At 52.9% G+C, this 18,560-nt stretch overlaps 1 protein-coding gene across 3 annotated transcripts in view; it reads right to left on the reverse strand.

The window, feature by feature from the left end:
* LOC140392016 (interferon-inducible double-stranded RNA-dependent protein kinase activator A homolog A-like) overlaps positions 1 to 18,560 on the reverse strand; it is a 62,346-nt gene that overhangs the window by 26,931 nt on the left and 16,855 nt on the right. For all 3 annotated transcript variants that reach the window (XR_011935227.1, XM_072477167.1, XM_072477182.1), the window contains exons 3-5: positions 8,614 to 8,716; positions 8,310 to 8,388; positions 1,823 to 1,940 (exon numbers count right to left, since the gene is read on the reverse strand). Coding sequence is in view for 2 of the 3 variants with exons in the window: in XM_072477167.1 (XP_072333268.1) it covers positions 1,823 to 1,940; positions 8,310 to 8,388; positions 8,614 to 8,716 (300 nt within the window). In the remaining variant the exon portion in view is untranslated. The remainder of the gene's footprint in view (positions 1 to 1,822; positions 1,941 to 8,309; positions 8,389 to 8,613; positions 8,717 to 18,560) is intronic.

Consider the following 18,560-nt stretch of genomic DNA (forward strand, 5'->3'; position numbering starts at 1 on the left):
AATGGTGATGTGAAACCAACATGCTGCCCGGCAGTGCTTTTCTTTGTGGCTGCCTGTTTCCATTTCCATCCATCAAGTTTATACAGTCAAAAGCAGAGAGTAGCAAATGCAACCAAAAAATTGGTCAGAGGTAGATTTTAATTTAGGAGAGGGACGAGAAGGGATCTCAATTGATATTGGCTGGACACACCATTTCCTCATTCTGGCTCTGCGATCCTCCTCTTGGCTGGTTTGGGTATGGGGTTTTACTCTGTCTCTGAAATGCCCCCTTCCCCTAAATTGCTTTAAACTACTCTTTCTTTTTTCTAGGGCAGCACGGTAGCATTGTGGTTAGCACAATTGCTTCACAGCTCCAGGGTCCCAGGTTCGATTCCCGGCTTGGGTCACTGTCTGTGCGGAGTCTGCACATTCTCCCCGTGAGAGCGTGGGTTTCCTCCAGGTGCTCCGGTTTCCTCCCACAGTCCAAAGATGTGCAGGTTAGGTGAATTGGCCATGCTAAATTGCCCATAGTGTCCAAAATTGCCCTTAGTGTTGGGTGAAGTTACTGGGTTATGGGGATACGGTGGAGGTGTGGACCTTGGGTGGGGTGCTCTTTCCAAGAGTCGGTGCAGACTCGATGGGCCGAATAGCCTCCTTCTGCACTGTAAATTCTATGATCAATGACCTCCTGACCTTGTGGCCACCTGCAACAAGATACTCAACTGAGTTGTGCAGGAGCTGGATTCATCCACACGGTACATGTCATCCAGAATGGAAGTTCCCCATCAGCCTACACTCTATGCAGAAAACATCACTGCAAGATGGGAGTCAGTTTGTATGTTTGGCTTCAACCAGCAAGAGCACAGACAGAAATTCCATGTCACTTGAAAGACTGAAGAATTGTGCACTGGCAAAGAACTGCTACTATGTTTGACATTTATAATCCAAAAGATGGGTTTACAGAGGTTACTTAATAGAAATAACTAATGTCATGAATATATGGTTGTTATCTGAATTCTACTCTTCCTATCACTCTGCTCGAGATTGGCTCCTGGAATGAGGAACTTCGTTCTGAAACAGGAGTGGAGAAATTAGGACGGTTTCTCTTTGAGAAAAGAAGGCTGAGAAGGGATTTTGTAGTTATTCAAAATCATGGGGATCTGAAAGAATGAATAGCAATAAACTGTTCCCACTGGTGAAAGGATCAAGAATGAGAGGGCACAGATTTAGAGCAATTTGTAAAAGAAGCAATCGTGATATGAGGAAAAACTTGTCCACTGAGCAAGTGGCCAAGGTCTGGAATGCTCTATCTGAGTCTGTGGTGGAGACAGGTTCAATTGAGGCATTCAAAAGTGAATTGGACTGTTATTTTAAAAGGAAGAATGTGCAGGATTACAGGGAGAAGGTGAAAGAATGGAACTAGAGGAGTTGCTCATTTGGAGCGCTGGTGCAGACATGATGGGCCAAATGGCCTCCTGCACTGCAAAATTCTGTGAATTCTATATGAAACAAACCTAATCGTCAGCAAATAGTTTAATTTTGCACACTCAATCATGGCTCGCATCCTGCAGAGTGTACCTACACATTGATTGCAGTGACTCAAGAAGGCTACTCACCAGCACCTTCTCAATGATGGACAATAAATGCTGGCCTTGCCATTGACACCCACATTCCATTCAACAACAACATAAACAGCAAGATGGAATTTACAAAATCATTTAATTAATGTAGGAGAGTTAATGTAAATTAATTCGCACCATTATTTCATAATCAATGTTTAAGAATACATACTAAAATACAAACTCTCAACTTGAACTTTACATATAATATTCACGAATCATACCTGTTTCAACAATTTTTTCTACTGTGCAAGTTATTGTAAATTCTTTCTTGTGAGCCGGACCGGATTCTTCAGCAACGCTGTAATCTGGAAGTCTCCATCCTTTCTGCACAACCAATTCCTAGTAAACCATAGGTTAGTAGTCTGACTGTACAATTCTCAGAAACCCTGACCTAGTTGCTACTGGAATGAATTACTGAAGATAAGGACGTAAAAAATGGGAACAGGAGCAAGTCATTCAACGCTTCGAGCCTGTTTTGCCATGGCTGATCTACCTCAAGTCCACTTTCCCACACCAACCCCATATCTCTGTCTTCTAGAATCAAAAAATCTGTTGATTTAGGTTTTCATTATGGCCAATGACTGAACATCCCCAGCCCTCTAGGTAGAAAGTTCCACAAACTTTTTAATGAAGGAATTTCTCATCTGTGGAGGCAGGGGCGGAATGTTGTGAAGTCTGTTACCTCTGGAGGTAGTTCAGTGGCAGCACAGAGGTATGCAAGTGCCAAAGCAGGCTGCTTAGACTGCCTCTGTTCTCTGGGATTTCACACAAGTTATATTAAAGGTTATTAGGCCCTCTAGACCTCACGCCTCAATCCCCATACCTCCTCCATGTCCCCATATCCCCCATGCTGCCTTCTTGCCCCCTCAATTCCCCATGGCCCTCCATACCATCTCCAGGTGTTCTCTGAAACCACTCACCAGTATAGAATGTGAGCAGACCTCAGGATATCATTTAAATGGATATTTACTTTTTAAACTTCTAATTCAAACACACCATACTAAAAATAACTTCACTTCAAAAAGTAATGTAAAAAATCTAACCCTCTCAAGTGATCAATCTATTGTACAAACAAGTTTTCACGAAGCACATCATCCTTTAATAGCTTCTTAAAGTTGTCAATCAAAATGTCCATACAGTCCGTGCTGAGATAAATAGTTCTGAACTTTTAAAACTCAACAAAACTTCCAGAATATGCTCAGCTATTAAAACAAACTTCAACTCACAATGGTGCCTATTGAAATTGCAAACACAGATAGCTGCATTTTTTAAGCTACACAGATGGCCAGTTAATAAATGCACTGGTGTAGTTTTTCATTTTCTAACTGATAACTGAAGTTTTTTTTCTTACTTTTAAATGGCTTTGGACATTTAAATCACTTCCGATTATTATATTAGAGATTCCAAGCAGAATTTTCTTCAATTTTTAATGCAGAGGAGCACTTTTCACAGGAGGAAAAACATATATGTCAACAGTTTGCACAATGCTCATCAATGTAGTAGTCAACTTACCAGAGCCCAGTGATCAATTACTAAAGTAAAAACACAACTTGGATAACACAGCATCTAACATGAAACTGAAAGAACAGATGGTTGCTTCTTTATTTAAAGCCTGTTAATGAAGGAATTACAGGAGCAGGTGATTTTATTTTTTGGTTCCCCACTTGGAACAGTGGTTGACAACTCCTGTGGTGCCATTCACACATCTCCTAACAAAATTGGCCTGACTCCATGAAAATAGTAGGGCTATAAAATGCACGCCCCTGCAATGAATTAGGCAAGGGTGGAATTGCTGAGCAGGGAGTGGATACTATACCCAAATCCCACATGATGGGAATGAGGGAAAGAATCCCAGAATAGGTCCCACCTGCCATTTATAAATCCTACGCCTCCGTTCTGACATAGGCGTGTAAAGTTAATGCGCACAGGATTGTGGGTCGTGTCTTAAGATGGATCGGAAGCTGATTAGCAGACAGGAAGCAAAAAGTTGGAATAAATGGGTCTTATTCCGATTGGCAGGCAGTGAGTAATGGGGTACCGCAGGGATCTGTGCTATTCACATTATATATTAATGATTTGGATGAGGGAACTAAAAGTATTAGTCTCCAAATTTGCAGATGATACAAAGTTGGGTGGGAGGGTGAGCTGTGAGGAGGATGCAGAGATGCTTCAGCATGATTTGGACAGGCTGAGTGAGTGGGCACATGCACGGCAGATGCAGTATTATGTAGATAAACGTGAGGTTATCCACTTCAGTAGCAAAAATAGGAAGACATATTATTTGAATGGGTGTAAACTGAGAGAGGTGGATACTCAGCATCTGATGAGAGACTAAGTCGGTTAGGATAAGAGTGAGAGGGAATCTCATAGAAATTTATAAAAGTCTAACAGGATTAGACAGGGTAGATTCAAAAAGAATGTTCCCAATGGTGGGGGTGTCCAGAACTAGAGGTCATAGTTTGAGGATAAGGAGGAAATATTTTAGGACTGAGGAGAGGAGAAATTTCTTCACCCAGAGTGGTGGTGGATCTGTGGAATTTACTATCACAAGAAGTAGTTGAGGCGAAAACTTAAAGAAGTCAGATACAGCTCTTGGGGATAAAGGGTTCAAGGGATATAGAGGGGGGGGGGGGGGGGGGGGGGGGAGGAGACTGGATCAGGGTATTGAATTTGATGATCATAATGAATGGCAGAGCAGGCCCGAATGCTTCTATTTTCAATGTATGTCTCTTTGAATGCATATCCCGGTCTGGGATACCATTTGCTTTCCTAACTACGTGCTGTTACCTGCATGTTAACTTTTAGTGGTTCTTATGCATGGACACCCAAGTGCCTCTGAATGCCAACATTTCCCAGTCTCCCACCATTTTAAAAAAAACATTGTTTATTTTCCTTCCAATGTAAATAACTTCACCCTTTCCCATATTATACCCCATCTGCCATGTTCTTGCTCACTGGCTCAACTTGTTCACATCCCTTTGCAGTCTTTTTACTTCCTCCCAAATTATTTTCCCACCAAACTTGGTTCTCTCAGCAAATTTGGATATACTACCCTCAGTCCCCTAATTTAAGTCATCAAAATACTTTGTAAATAGCTGATAGGGGCAGCACGGTAGCATACTGGTTAGCACAGTAGCTTCACAGCTCCAGGGTCCCAGATTCGATACCCGGATTGGGTCACTGTCTGTGCGGAGTCTGCACATTCTCACCGTGTGTGTGGGGGTTTCCTCCGGGTGCTCCGGTTTCCCCCCACAGTCCAAAGATGTGCAGGTTAGGTGGATTGGCCATGCTAAATTGCCTTTAGTGTCCAAAAAGGTTGGGTGGGGTTACTGGGTTACAGGGATAGGTTGGAAGTGTGGGCTGAAGTGGGGTGTTCTTTCCAAGGGCCGGTGCAGACTTGATGGGCCGAACGTTTCTGTTTTCTGTCCATTAACCAATCCTCAGTTGATGCTAATATGCTACCCCCAATCCGATGAGCCTTAATTTTGTCCAATATAGTCTTGTGTGATATGCTGGTGAATGCTTTTCAAAAATCCAAATACACTGGTTTCCCCTTATCTACACTGCTAGTTACAGCCTCAAAAAAAACCAGATTAATCAAACAATTTCCATTTCATTTGAATCTGTCTAATTTTATTATCATTCTCTAGTGCTCGATTACTATGTGCCTAATAATATATTATTTTGCTGATATTGATCTCAGACTAATTGGTCAATTGTTCAGTTTCCCTCTTCCTCGAATAATGGATGTATATTTGTCACTCCCAAATCATGGAAAGTGTTGCAGGGAATAATGAAAGAAGAGAAAAAAAAAAAAAAAAAAAAAAAAAAAAAAAAAAAAAAAAAAAAAAAAAAAAAAAAAAAAATCGATATATCTACTATACCTAGAGTGACTCTTTTAAAGCCCTGGCCGACAGGTCCAGAAAATTTGTTGATTTTAGGTTCCATTAATTTCTCCAACACTATGTTTTTTCTGAATATCAATGATGTTCCTCATTTAAACTAGGCCTCTGGCTTTTCCACTATTCCTGAAATTTATTTTTTTGTGTCTTTTGCCACAAAATCAGATGGAAAAGTATTTTAATGTCTCTACCAGTTCCTTATTCTCCATTATTATTTTTGTGTCTTTGCCTTTAAGGGACTTGCATTAACTTTTGTAATAAGAATTTTCACAATCTGTTTTTATGGACTGAACGTTTAATGACGAGGCAGATCCTGAGGCTGGCAAATCAACAATTTGCAACCATCAGTCAGAATGCAAGTCTGCCACCATGATCGTGTCTCCAGACAATTTTCACTGAGGCTGGATCAATGGAGATGTGTCGAGAGTGGCTGAGGGGTTTTTGGAATGGGGTTGGTGGCAGGGGCTGGGGACAGGGTGTAGGTCCCACCCGGGAGGTAGGGCCGGGGCCATCTTGAATGGACGGCGGACCCAAGATGTTGGCGGGGGGCAGGGATGCCCTGTGGGTAGGTTATGGCTGATAAGGAGGCATGGGGGTGAGACACCCCAGTCCGAATGGTGATGTGGAATATACGGTGATTGTGTGGTGCAGTGAAGAGGGCAAGAATCTTTTTGTATTTGAAGAGCTTGACTGGTGATGTGGTGCGGCTGCAGGAGACCATCTGAGGGTGAAGGACCAGGTATGGCTTCGGAGTGGTTGGGAGTCAGGTGTTCTGCTCCAGCTTTGATAGCAGGGCCCAGGGCTAACAATACTAGTGAGTAAGAGGGTTAGATTCCAAATGAAGCAGGTGATGGCTGATCACGGGGGCAGATACGTTATAGTTAAGGGCACTTTGGAGGGGAGGTCAGTGGTCTTGGTTAGCCTGTATGCTCCAAACTGGAATGAAGTGGGGTTTATGAAGAGGATGTTGGCGGCAATTCCGGGCTTGGACATGATCAATTGGTTTTAGGTGGGGACCTAAATACGGTGTTGAACCCTAGGATTGGATTGGTCGAAGCCGTGCTCATTGATTTCTTCCGGGGAGGGCGGGGGCGCGGACTTATGGCGGTTCCAGCACACTGGGGAGTAAGGAGTACTCTTTTTTTCTCTCCAGCGCATAATGTATTTTCGTGGATCGATTTCTTTGTCGCGGGGAGGACGTTGCTGCCAGGTGTGAGGAAAGCTGAATATTCGGCTATTGCCATTTCAGATCATGCACCACCATGTGGTCTTGGAGAGGGGGCCGGCAGAGGCCGACATGGCGGATGGACGTGGGGTTATTGGCGGAGTTGGGTTTCTATGGGAGAATGGCAGCAGTCGTAGACGATTATGTTAGGTTCAATAACAACAGGGAGATCTCGACGTTGATGGGGAGGCGTTGAAAAAGCGGTGGTGCAGGGTGTAAGGCACAGGGAGACCAGGGAGGAATGCCAGCGGTTGGTGTAAAAATTTTGTAAGTAGACAGGAAGTACGCAGAGGATCCCATGCCTGAGTCGTTGGTTAGCAGGAAGGAGTTGCAGAAGAGGTTTGATCTTTTGTTCTCAGGGAAAGCGGTACGCCAGATGAGGCGGACAAAGGAGCGGTGTACGCATATGGGGAGAAGGCCAGTCGTTTGTTGGCGGGCCAGCTCAGACATCAGGCGGCCTCCCAGGAAATTGTTCAGGTTCAGGATGGAGTATGGAGGTTGGTGTCTGCGCCAGAGCAGGTGAAAACGGTATTTACAGACCGCTACAAGAAATTGCTAGGTTAGAGAACCCGGGGAATGAGTTTAATATGTTACATTTTAGGAGGGATTGGAGTGTCTTGCGCGGGGGGGGGAGGGCCGGGTTGGAGAAGCCAGTGGGAGGTGCGGACGGCGATTGGGGAAATGCAGACGGGGAATGCGCTGGGAAAGGATGAGTTCCCGCTGGAATTTTGTAAGACGTTTGTAGACAAGTTGGCATTGTTGCTGGTGGGGATGTTCGAAGATGCGGTGGTGAGGGGTGTGCTTCCAGAGACGATGGACAGGCGTCTATTTTGCTTTTGTTAAACAAAGATAATGACCTAGTGGGTGTGAGTCATATCGGTCGATATCCTTGTTAAATATGGACACCAAGGTATTGCCGCTTAGGCTGGAGGAGTGCCTCCTGCAGGTAGTCAGGCATTTGTTTTTTGCACTTCGGGGGTGGGGGGGGGGGGGGCCTTAAGTTTCTGTATAAAATGTTGTAAATGTAACTAAAATACTTTTCTTTCTAAAAAAAAAGGTACACCACACACTATTAGTGCAAATTTGGCATGAGCAGTCAATATGGAAATTAATCTCACTTCTGGTTAGATGCACCTAGCACTGTTGCTTCACAGCACCAGGGTCTCAGGTTCAATTCACGGCTTGGGTCACTGTCTGTGCGGATTCTGTACGTTCTCCCTGTGTCTGCGTGGGTTTCCTCCGGGTGCTCCGGTTTCCTCCCACATTTTCCTCCCCCATGTCCCAAAAGACGTGCTGTTAGGTGAATTGGACATTCTGAATTCTCCCTCAGTGTACCCGAACAGGTGCCAGAATGTGGCAACTCAGGGGCTTTTCACAGTAACTTCATTGCAGTGTTAATGTAAGTCTACTTGTGACAATAAATATTATTAGAATTTCCTGATTTACACCTTGCCTGACACTACAACTGCTGTAATAATTCCAAATGAATTACACCAAAAAATACCAATGTAGTCACAGAGCAAACAGATTACAATTAAAACCACAAATTATATGAAAGAAAGAGGACTATCCTCATCTCACCTGAAGTGTACCAATAGGGTTGGGAGGATTGTGTGGCTGCTTTGAGGAGGTAATGGGTTCAGAATTTGGCAAAGCATAGCTGAAAAGAAAGTAACTGATATATGTATTTCATAAAACATCCAGTCCAGGAATAAAGCATTACGGTACTTTATTTCTTTTTAAAACATTTTGATCTCTTGTACTGTTAAAAGCAAAACCATTCAATAAATAGAAATGTGCTCTGCATTTGGTCAGGTGCTAACTGCATTGTAAGAATGTGTAAATTAAGTATCAAACAGTTTATGAAATCTAGCAGCCTGCTCACCTTATGGCATCACATACAAACTCTTGCAGAGTTCCTCCATTCAGAACATTAAGAACAGCTGCTGCTGCTTTGTGTTTTGCAGCCTTCTTGCTTTGACCCTGGCCTATAACCAAGGAAAATATTAAATTATCTATTTGGGACGGAAACATTTGACTATAGTTTTTTTTTTTTAAATCAAACTATTAGGATGTTGATATTATACTAAAAACATATACCATTGAAACATTAGATGAACAGCAACGGTTACATCCATCTATTCTGGATGCATACAATGTAGACAAAGCCCAAAATTTGATTAAAAGGTGGACAAAGCATGAACATATCTGTATTTATACTTTGTATCAATATCACACGTATGCAATTAATTATACTATAGTTGATTGTGAGACGATTTACATGTTCATCCTGTTATTCTTTCACTTCCAATGAATTCTAAATGCCTGGATTTGGAGCGATAAGTAACGTGGGTTCTAATATTAAAAGTCACAGGGTGGGATTTTCTGGCTCCATTTGCCGCTGGGATTGTCTGGTCCCGCCAGCTGGACTTCTGGGCCACTCGTAGTGGGTCCCGTCATGACGGGTCAGAAAACCCCAGCCATTGTTTAGTTTGCCCATGATTTAATAATACAATTAGTTAGAGTGGTCATCTACACTATTTGCAAGTGATGGAATGGTGAAATCAATATTTGATTACATACCTGCAGCTTCAATCAAACAGCTAGAAAGGCTAATTAGTACTAGAATACTGTGTATATACAAATTAACATCAGTACCGCCTTATTTTTGGTCGAAACAATGCAACGAAAGAACTGGTATCAAGTTACCAAAACTTGGGGGGAACAAAATTATAAAACAATTGGCACAATGACGAAAAGCAAGCTTAATCCTGTGTACTGTAACCATTCTATAAAACCATAAGCCTACTCAATACCTGAACTACAGATTTTTCCTGAACAACTAATCCTCCCATCATCCCTTTCCCCTTAACTTGCTTCCAACACCCACATTTGAAGAGTCTACTTCAGTGACAAGAAACATATACAACAAAAGCTTTACCACATTAGGTTTTCAGAACCCCAGGAAAGATTCCTCATTTCAGTCTTAAATGGAAGACCACTTAGTTTTAAACTGTGCCCTCTAGTTCTGCATTCCCCCATGAAAAGAAACATCATCACAGCACCTACGCTATCATTGCCCTTCAGAATCTCATGTATCTTATATGAGGTCTGAAGCTGGGCATGTGTTTTGCATCCAAAACCTTCCAGACCTGTAAAAAAGGCCACATGAAAGTGGCAAGGGATTACCAGTAAGGCAGAGGAAAATTATTTTCCAGCAAAAAAAACAAAACAAGATCAGTATTTCAAGACCTGCTTCTCACTTCCATTGGGATGTGAAAAATCTGCACCCCCACCCTCTGAAAGTGGCATTTTCGCCTATCATGTTGACATATACAAAAGTGTCAGTCCAGTATTGAAGTCAGAGCTTAGGTTGAAGTATAGCTGATTGAAATACTGCTTGTTTTAACAAGATGTTGGCACTGACTACTGACAATGGAGATCCCATAGCAGCACCATTTATTTGTTTGAATTTGAACTTCACCTTTAGAATGGTGTTGAGTTTAGGCACATCAATAGAAGATTGTGAATTTAGTCCAATGACATCACAGTTCTATTGAATAAAGAGATATCAACTTCCAAACATTGTCTGATAAGACAAGCATCTTGGAACAGGGACAGTGGTGAAGAGTGACACAATGTTGAAACTTCACTGTGTCTGATGAGTTGCTTGACGTTTGCTGTTTTTAAGAAATGTTTTAAGAATTGGAGACATGGTCTATATATTTTCCCATTAGTGGGGAAACAATCCCACAGCTGACACCTGACACTAGTTTCACGTAACATCGAACGTATCCATCATGCAATGGCACACAAGACATTAACCGACCAATCGCACACCGTCCCCCAAGACAGCCACCTTTTCATCAATGACATCTGGCTACCCGTACTCAAGCAACACATTCCATCCATTCTGCAGTCGACCAATCAGAAGCAAGAATGTTCATATGTACTGATCTACTGCAAGCACAATAGCCTGCCCAATCAGTAGTGCAATCCCACCCATATTCCCATCCTCCACTTTATACAACCTCTTGCACCCATTCAGCTCATTCCTCAAGATATCAGGCAGAATATACTGTCTGAAGTGTTCAGGCCCACCAGTTCTTCTAATGGACTCTTAATGGAGTCACATTAGCACTTCTGGGGCGTCATTCTCCGACCCCCAGAGGGTCGGAGAATGGCCGTTGGCCGCCGTGAATCCCGCCCCCGCCCCCGCCGAAGTCTCCGAAGGGAGAAAAGTCGGCGGGGCGTTAATGGCGCCGCTGCCGCGGAGAATGTCACGGGTCTGCGCAAGGCAGCCGATTTTCGGCCTGCCGATATTCTCCCTTCCGGATGGGCCGAAGTCCCGTCGACGTGATGACCGTTCACGTCGACGTGAATCAAACCTCCTTTTCATCGGCGTGACCCGGTGCTCCAGGCTCACGCCGACCAGCGTGGAGGTGAGTGACGGCCTGGGGGGTTGGCTCTGGGCAGGCAATGGCGTGGCCGCAGTCTGATTGCGTGAGGAGAGGTGTGTCTCGGGTTGTGTGTGTGTGTGTGTGTGCGGCGGGGGGGGGGGGGGGTTGGTTAGAGTAGGCTGGGCTCCGGGGGAATGCCGGGAGGGGGTCCGTGCCGGGGTGGGAGGTTGGGGGGGGGGGGGGTCCGTGCCGGGGTGGAGGTTGGGGGGGGTCCGTGCTGGGGTGGAGGTTGGGGGGGGGGGTCCGTGCTGGGGCTGAGGTTGGGCGGGGGGTCCGTGCTGGGGTGGAGGTTGGGGGGGGGGGGGGGGTCCGTGCCGTGCCGGGGTGGAGGTTGGGGGGGGTCCGTGCTGGGGTGGGGGTTGGGGGTCCGTGCTGGGGTGGAGGTTGGGGGGGGTCCGTGCTGGGGTGGAGGTTGGGGGGGGGGGGGGGTCCGTGCCGTGCCGGGGTGGAGGTTGGGGGGGGGGGGTCCGTGCCGTGCCGGGGTGGAGGTGGGGGGGGGGGGGGTCCGTGCCGTGCCGGGGTGGAGGTTGGGGGGGGGTCCGTGCCGTGCCGGGGTGGAGGTTGGGGGGGGGGGGGGTCCCGTGCCGTGCCGGGGTGGAGGTTGGGGGGGGGTCCGTGCCGTGCCGGGGTGGAGGTTGGGGGGGGGTTCGTGCCGGGGTGGAGGTTGGGGGGGGGGGGGGTCCGTGCTGGGGTGGAGGTTGGGGGGGGGGGGGTCCGTGCCGGGGTGGAGGTTGGGGTCCGTGCCGTGCCGGGGTGGAGGTTGGGGGGGGGGGGGGTCCGTGCTGGGGTGGAGGTTGGGGGGGGGTCCGTGCCGGGGTGGAGGTTGGGGGGGGGGGGGGGGGGGGGGTCCGTGCTGGGGTGGAGGTTGGGGGGGGGGGGGTCCGTGCTGGGGTGGAGGTTGAGGGGGGGTTCCGTGCCGTGCCGGGGTGGAGGTTGGGGGGGGTCCGTGCTGGGGTGGAGGTTGGGGGGGGGTCCGTGCTGGGGTGGAGGTTGGGGGGGGGTCCGTGCCGTGCCGGGGTGGAGGTTGGGGGGGGGTCCGTGCCGTGCCGGGGTGGAGCTTGGGGGTTGGGGGGGGGGTCCGTGCTGGGGTGGAGGTTGGGGGGGGGTCCGTGCCGAGGAGGGGGGTGGGAGGGCAAGTGAGTTGGTCCACCTGGCCAGGTGCCAAGCCTCCAACAGTTGGACCCATGCGGTCCATGCCACCTGGCTGGGGGGTGGAGGGGATATGGGCAATGATGACATGTCGTCGTTCCCCCTCCCCCCCCATCAGGCCGTCATGTTTTCAGATCATCCAGCGATGTTGGCCGCCGTGGTAGCAGCCGCTCATGTCTATGTTGCCCTGGATGAGGAGGAGGAGGAGGAGGAGGAGGAGGAGCGTGCCAGAGAGGCGGCGCAGGCTGCCGCAGAGGGGCAGGTGGCAGCCGCCCAGGCTGGAGGGACACCTGACCGACAGGACGAGGAGGGGGAGGAGGACGTCGCGGCCCCACGGCAACGGAGGCACCCGAGGGCGCCCCGTGTGTACCGGCCCCGGCAGTCATACCAGGACCTCACGGACCGGGAATGCAGGAGGAGACTCCGGATGAGCCGGGAAACCCGTGGCACACATCTGCCACCTGCTGGCACACCTGTCACCGCGTAGCACTGGCGGGGGACACCCTCTCCCGTGTCCGTCAAGGTTACGGTGGCCCTGAACTTTTATGCAACGGGGTCATTCCAGGCACCGAGTGGGGACCTGTCCGGCATATCGCAGACATCGGTGCACCGGTGCATCCGGGCAGTGACAGATGCCCTATATGCCATGGCGCACCCCTACATCCGCTTCCCCGTGGACCGGGCCAGCCAAGATGCCCGGGCCGTGGGCTTCTCTGCCGTTGCCGGGTTCCCCATGGTCCAGGGCGCGATCGATGGGATGCACGTCGCCGTGCGGCCACCTGCAGATAACAGGGCCGTGTTCACTAATAGGTAGGGGACCTATTCGATGAACGTACAGGTGGTCTGCGACCACCGCATGATGATCCTGCACGTCTGCGCCCGTCACCCAGGCAGCGTACACGACTCATTCGTGTTGTCGCGGTCATCCATCCCCGGCATGTACGAGGGACGCCATCCCCGGCTGAGGGGCTGGTTGCTGGGCGACAGGGGCTACCCCATTGCGATCGTGGCTGATGACGCCTATACGGAGGCCACGCAAATGAGGCGGAGAACCGCTACAATGATGCCCATGTAGCGACAAGGGGAGTGATCGAGAGGTGCTTTGGTGTGCTGAAGATGCGTTTCAGGTGCCTGGACCTCTCTGGGGGCGCCCTCCAGTATCGGTCAGATAGGGTCGGCCGCATCATTGTGGTGTGCTGCGTCTTGCACAACATAGCCCAGCAGAGGGGCGATGTGCCGCAGGCAGAGGGAGGGCGGAGTGGAGGAGCAGCAGGAAAAGGTCCAGTCCACCCCAGATGAGGGGGATGGAGGGAATGGTCAGGGCAGACGGGGTAGACACAGGCGGGTGGCTGTCCACCGTTACCGGCTGGCCCAGCGGGCACGGGACAGACTGATAGACGCCCGCTTCACTGACTAGATGGGCGTGGGAATCGGGTAGTATGGCCACAGACCGCACACCCATGGCAACAGCCGACCACCCACACCCCCCCCACCCATCCACCCACCCAGCACCCTCACCCCCCCTCCCCAACCACATGCACACCACCCACCCCCCCCCCCCCCCCCCCCCCCCCCCCCCCCCATTGCCGATCCACCTGCGGCACAACGGGCCGGGCTCACACAGTTGCGGGTGGACGCGTGTCTATCGCAGGCCATGGAGGATGATGACAACCCGCCCTGCGATGAGCTCCTGGCTCGACATCGTTGGACTATGTCTGACCCATGGCCACAGTACCACCATCCACCCGGACCATCCCTGCATGCGGCTGTGACACTGCAGCGCACGGTCCCGTCCTCTGCCCGGGGGATGTTGATGGCGGCCCAGGGGGAAGGGGGCAGACTCACCTGGGGCTGAGGTAAGACCACCCCTCACACACACACTTGCGCTCAACTTACATGACACCCCCGCACACTTTGGACAGAGCACAAAGGCAGCTTCGGTAGGTGTAACATTGACTTTAATAACCAAAGGAGTTCATGCACGTGCCCTAGCCCCTAAAACTCATCTGTGCCCTGCACCCGTGCCAACTTACTCAGTGTCTAATTGTTTGGCCTTACGGGCCCTTTGACTACGTCTACGTGGTTCCCCAGGCGGTACAGCAGAACTGGAGGTGGACTCCTGTGATTCCTGCCCTCTGACACTGGATCCCTTTGGCGGCCGTTTCCTGGGGCGTCCTGGCCTAGATGGGCCAGGCTGCGGCCCCGGGCGACTGGGATGGCGAGCTGCCAGCCTGTCCTGCCCGTTGTCCACCCGATGCACCTGGGACGGAAGGGGGGGGGGGGGGGGGGGGGGGTCCGAGGTGTCGCGGTATACCGGGACCTCCCCTACAGAGGGAGCCGGGACAGACCACACCACCTCCTCCTCCCTCGGGGTGCCCGATGGCCCCCAGGCCTCTACATGGGTGGGGGATACGAACGGACCTGGCCATCCGACGCCCCCCCCGACATCTGGCGCTGCCAGTCCTGGAGGCCCGTGCTGGTATCGACAGGGGTCTGCAGGTTTGCAGCCATGGAGCCCAGGGGGTTGGCAAACCCTGTCTGTGACAGTGCGACACCGGCTCGCACATGGCACACTGGCGCCGATACCCTCAGCGATGGCCTGCAGAGACTGGGCCATGGCCTGCTGAGACTGGGCTATGGCGTTGAGCGCCTCTGCCATCTGGCGCTGGCACTGGCTCATGGCCTCCTGTGAGAGGGCAGCCATGTCCTGGGCCACAGACGCCGCCTGCACGGAAGGCCCCAGGCCTCGCAAACCGTTCCCCATGTCTGACACCGTTGCACCCATTGCCTCCACCGCGGACGCCACCCATGCGGTGTCAGCCTGGGTGGCACGCATGGCCGGCACCACTCCCAGCTCCTGGACATGGGTGGACTCCTCCACCTGCGACCGCAGCCGCCGCAAGCCGCCCGTCACCCTCTTCGCTCGTCTCCGGGTCGGTGGTTGCATCGGATCTGTGTGGGTGTGGTAACTGCAGGAACCCGGGATCCATCTGGGCGGCAGATGTTCGCTTGGGCTGGGCTGCCCTCCGACCGCCCGGTCCCTCTGCTGCTCCTATCTCCACCTGCTGTACCGGGACGGCTGTGTTGTGCGCACCAGTGAGTGTACCAGACGCCTCATCACTAAAGTGCCCAACCGTGGTGAGTGTTTCTGCGATGGTGGAGGGTGTTGGTGACAGCAGTGGCATTGTGTCGTGCTCTTCGTCCCACTCTGAGTCCATGGCACTTTGGGGTGGGGGTTCGTCTCCACCCATCCACTCTGAGTCACTGTCCGGTATTTCGTCTTCCCGGGTAGGGGTGTCCCGGGTAGGGGTGTCCCGGGTAGGGGTGTCCCGGGTAGGGGTGTCCCGGGTAGGGGTGTCCCGGGTAGGGGTGTCCCGGGTAGGGGTGTCCCGGGTAGGGGTGTCCCGGGTAGGGGTGTCCCGGGTAGGGGTGTCCCGGGTAGGGGTGTCCCGGGTAGGGGTGTCCCGGGTAGGGGTGTCCCGGGTAGGGGTGTCCCGGGTAGGGGTGTCCCGGGTAGGGGTGTCCCGGGTAGGGGTGTCCCGGGTAGGGGTGTCCCGGGTAGGGGTGTCCCGGGTAGGGGTGTCCCGGGTAGTGGTGTCCCGGGTAGTGGTGTCCTGGCTCGGATGTGACGGGGGCCTGTGGCTGGCCCCCTCGTCGCTGGGTGGTCGCTCCCGCACGTGACAGGGGTGTCGTCTCCCTGTTGCTCCAGGTCTCTCCGTCTCCCGTGGTCTCCGAGGGGCATCCTGCGGGTGTCGCATGCTGGAGGGTCCGGGTCTCTCCGTCTCCCGTGGTCTCCGAGGGGCATCCTGCGGGCGTCGCATGCTGGAGGGTCCGGGTCTCTCCGTCTCCCGTGGTCTCCGAGGGGCATCCTGCGGGCGTCGCATGCTGGAGGGTCCGGGTCTCTCCGTCTCCCGTGGTCTCCGAGGGGCATCCTGCGGGCGTCGCATGCTGGAGGGTGCGGGTCTCTCCGTCTCCTGTGGTCTCCGAGAGGCATCCTGCGGGCGGTCTGCATCTGCGGGGATGGGTGCCTGGACGTTTGGTCCTGCGATACACAATGAAGCATGCATGGTTAGACATCAGGCAGTGATCAGGTGATACGGGGGAGGGGGATATAGGGGAGGGGGGATATGGGGAGGGGGGATATGGGGACGGGCTGTCGGTGGCTCACTCGCTAGTACGCCCCCGACCTCTGCATCAGCAACCTCCCGGTCCTCAGGTCCGCCAGCCAGTTCCAGGGCCTTTTCCTCGTGTACGGTCAGTGGCCTCTCATCAGCGGGCCCTCCTCCAGTCCTCACATGCTCCCTATTGTTGTGTGCGCGCTTCTCCTGTGGGGGGGGGGGGGGGGTAAAAGGCAACAGTGTTAGGCAGGTATATGAATGCACGCCATCGGTTGCGCGTGCATTGCAGAGGTTAAGGTTAGGGCTGGATACACTTGGGGATATGGGGGAGGGGGGGATATGGGGGAGGGGGGGATATGGGGGAGGGGGGGATATGGGGGAGGGGGGATATGGGGGAGGGGGGATATGGGGGAGGGGGGATATGGGGGAGGGGGGATATGGGGGAGGGGGGATATGGGGGAGGGGGGGTATGGGGGAGGGGGGATATGGGGGAGGGGGGATATGGGGGAGGGGGGATATGGGGGAGGGGGGATATGGGGGAGGGGGGATATGGGGATATGGGGGATATGGGGGAGGGGGGATATGGGGGAGGGGGGTATATGGGGGAGGGGGTATATGGGGGAGGGGGTATATGGGGGAGGGGGTATATGGGGGAGGGGGTATATGGGGGAGGGGGTATATGGGGGAGGGGGTATATGGGGGAGGGGGTATATGGGGGAGGGGGGATATGGGGGAGGGGGGATATGGGGGAGGGGGGATATGGGGAGGGGGTATATGGGGGAGGGGGTATATGGGGGAGGGGGTATATGGGGGAGGGGGTATATGGGGGAGGGGGTATATGGGGGAGGGGGGATATGGGGGAGGGGGGATATGGGGGAGGGGGGATATGGGGGAGGGGGATATGGGGGAGGGGGGATATGGGGGAGGGGGGATATGGGGGAGGGGGGATATGGGGGAGGGGGGATATGGGGGAGGGGGATATGGGGGAGGGGGATATGGGGGAGGGGGATATGGGGGAGGGGGGATATGGGGGAGGGGGGATATGGGGGAGGGGGGATATGGGGGAGGGGGGATATGGGGGAGGGGGGATATGGGGGAGGGGGGATATGGGGGAGGGGGGATATGGGGGAGGGGGGATATGGGGGAGGGGGGATATGGGGGAGGGGGGATATGGGGGAGGGGGGATATGGGGGAGGGGGGGATATGGGGGAGGGGGGATATGGGGGAGGGGGGATATGGGGGAGGGGGGATATGGGGGAGGGGGGATATGGGGGAGGGGGGATATGGGGGAGGGGGGATATGGGGGAGGGGGGATATGGGGGAGGGGGGATATGGGGGAGGGGGGATATGGGGGAGGGGGGATATGGGGGAGGGGGGATATGGGGGAGGGGGGATATGGGGGAGGGGGGATATGGGGGAGGGGGGATATGGGGGAGGGGGATATGGGGGAGGGGGATATGGGGGAGGGGGATATGGGGAGGGGGGATATGGGGGAGGGGGATATGGGGGAGGGGGGATATGGGGGAGGGGGGATATGGGGGAGGGGGGATATGGGGGAGGGGGGATATGGGGGAGGGGGGATATGGGGGAGGGGGGATATGGGGGAGGGGGGATATGGGGGAGGGGGGATATGGGGGAGGGGGGATATGGGGGAGGGGGGATATGGGGGAGGGGGGATATGGGGGAGGGGGGATATGGGGGAGGGGGGATATGGGGGAGGGGGGATATGGGGGAGGGGGGATATGGGGGAGGGGGGATATGGGGGAGGGGGGATATGGGGGAGGGGGGGATATGGGGGAGGGGGGGATATGGGGGAGGGGGGGATATGGGGGAGGGGGGGATATGGGGGAGGGGGGGATATGGGGGAGGGGGGGATATGGGGGAGGGGGGATATGGGGAGGGGGGATATGGGGAGGGGGGATATGTGGGAGGGGGGATATGGGGGAGGGGGGGATATGGGGGAGGGGGGGATATGGGGGAGGGGGGGATATGGGGGAGGGGGGGATATGGGGAGGGGGGGATATGGGGAGGGGGGGATATGGGGGAGGGGGGATATGGGGGAGGGGGGATATGGGGGAGGCTCACCCGGCCTGTTCTGACGAGGT

This window comes from Scyliorhinus torazame, chromosome 2 (genome assembly GCF_047496885.1).
Source record: "Scyliorhinus torazame isolate Kashiwa2021f chromosome 2, sScyTor2.1, whole genome shotgun sequence".
In the NCBI taxonomy this organism is placed as follows: Eukaryota; Metazoa; Chordata; class Chondrichthyes; order Carcharhiniformes; family Scyliorhinidae; genus Scyliorhinus; species Scyliorhinus torazame.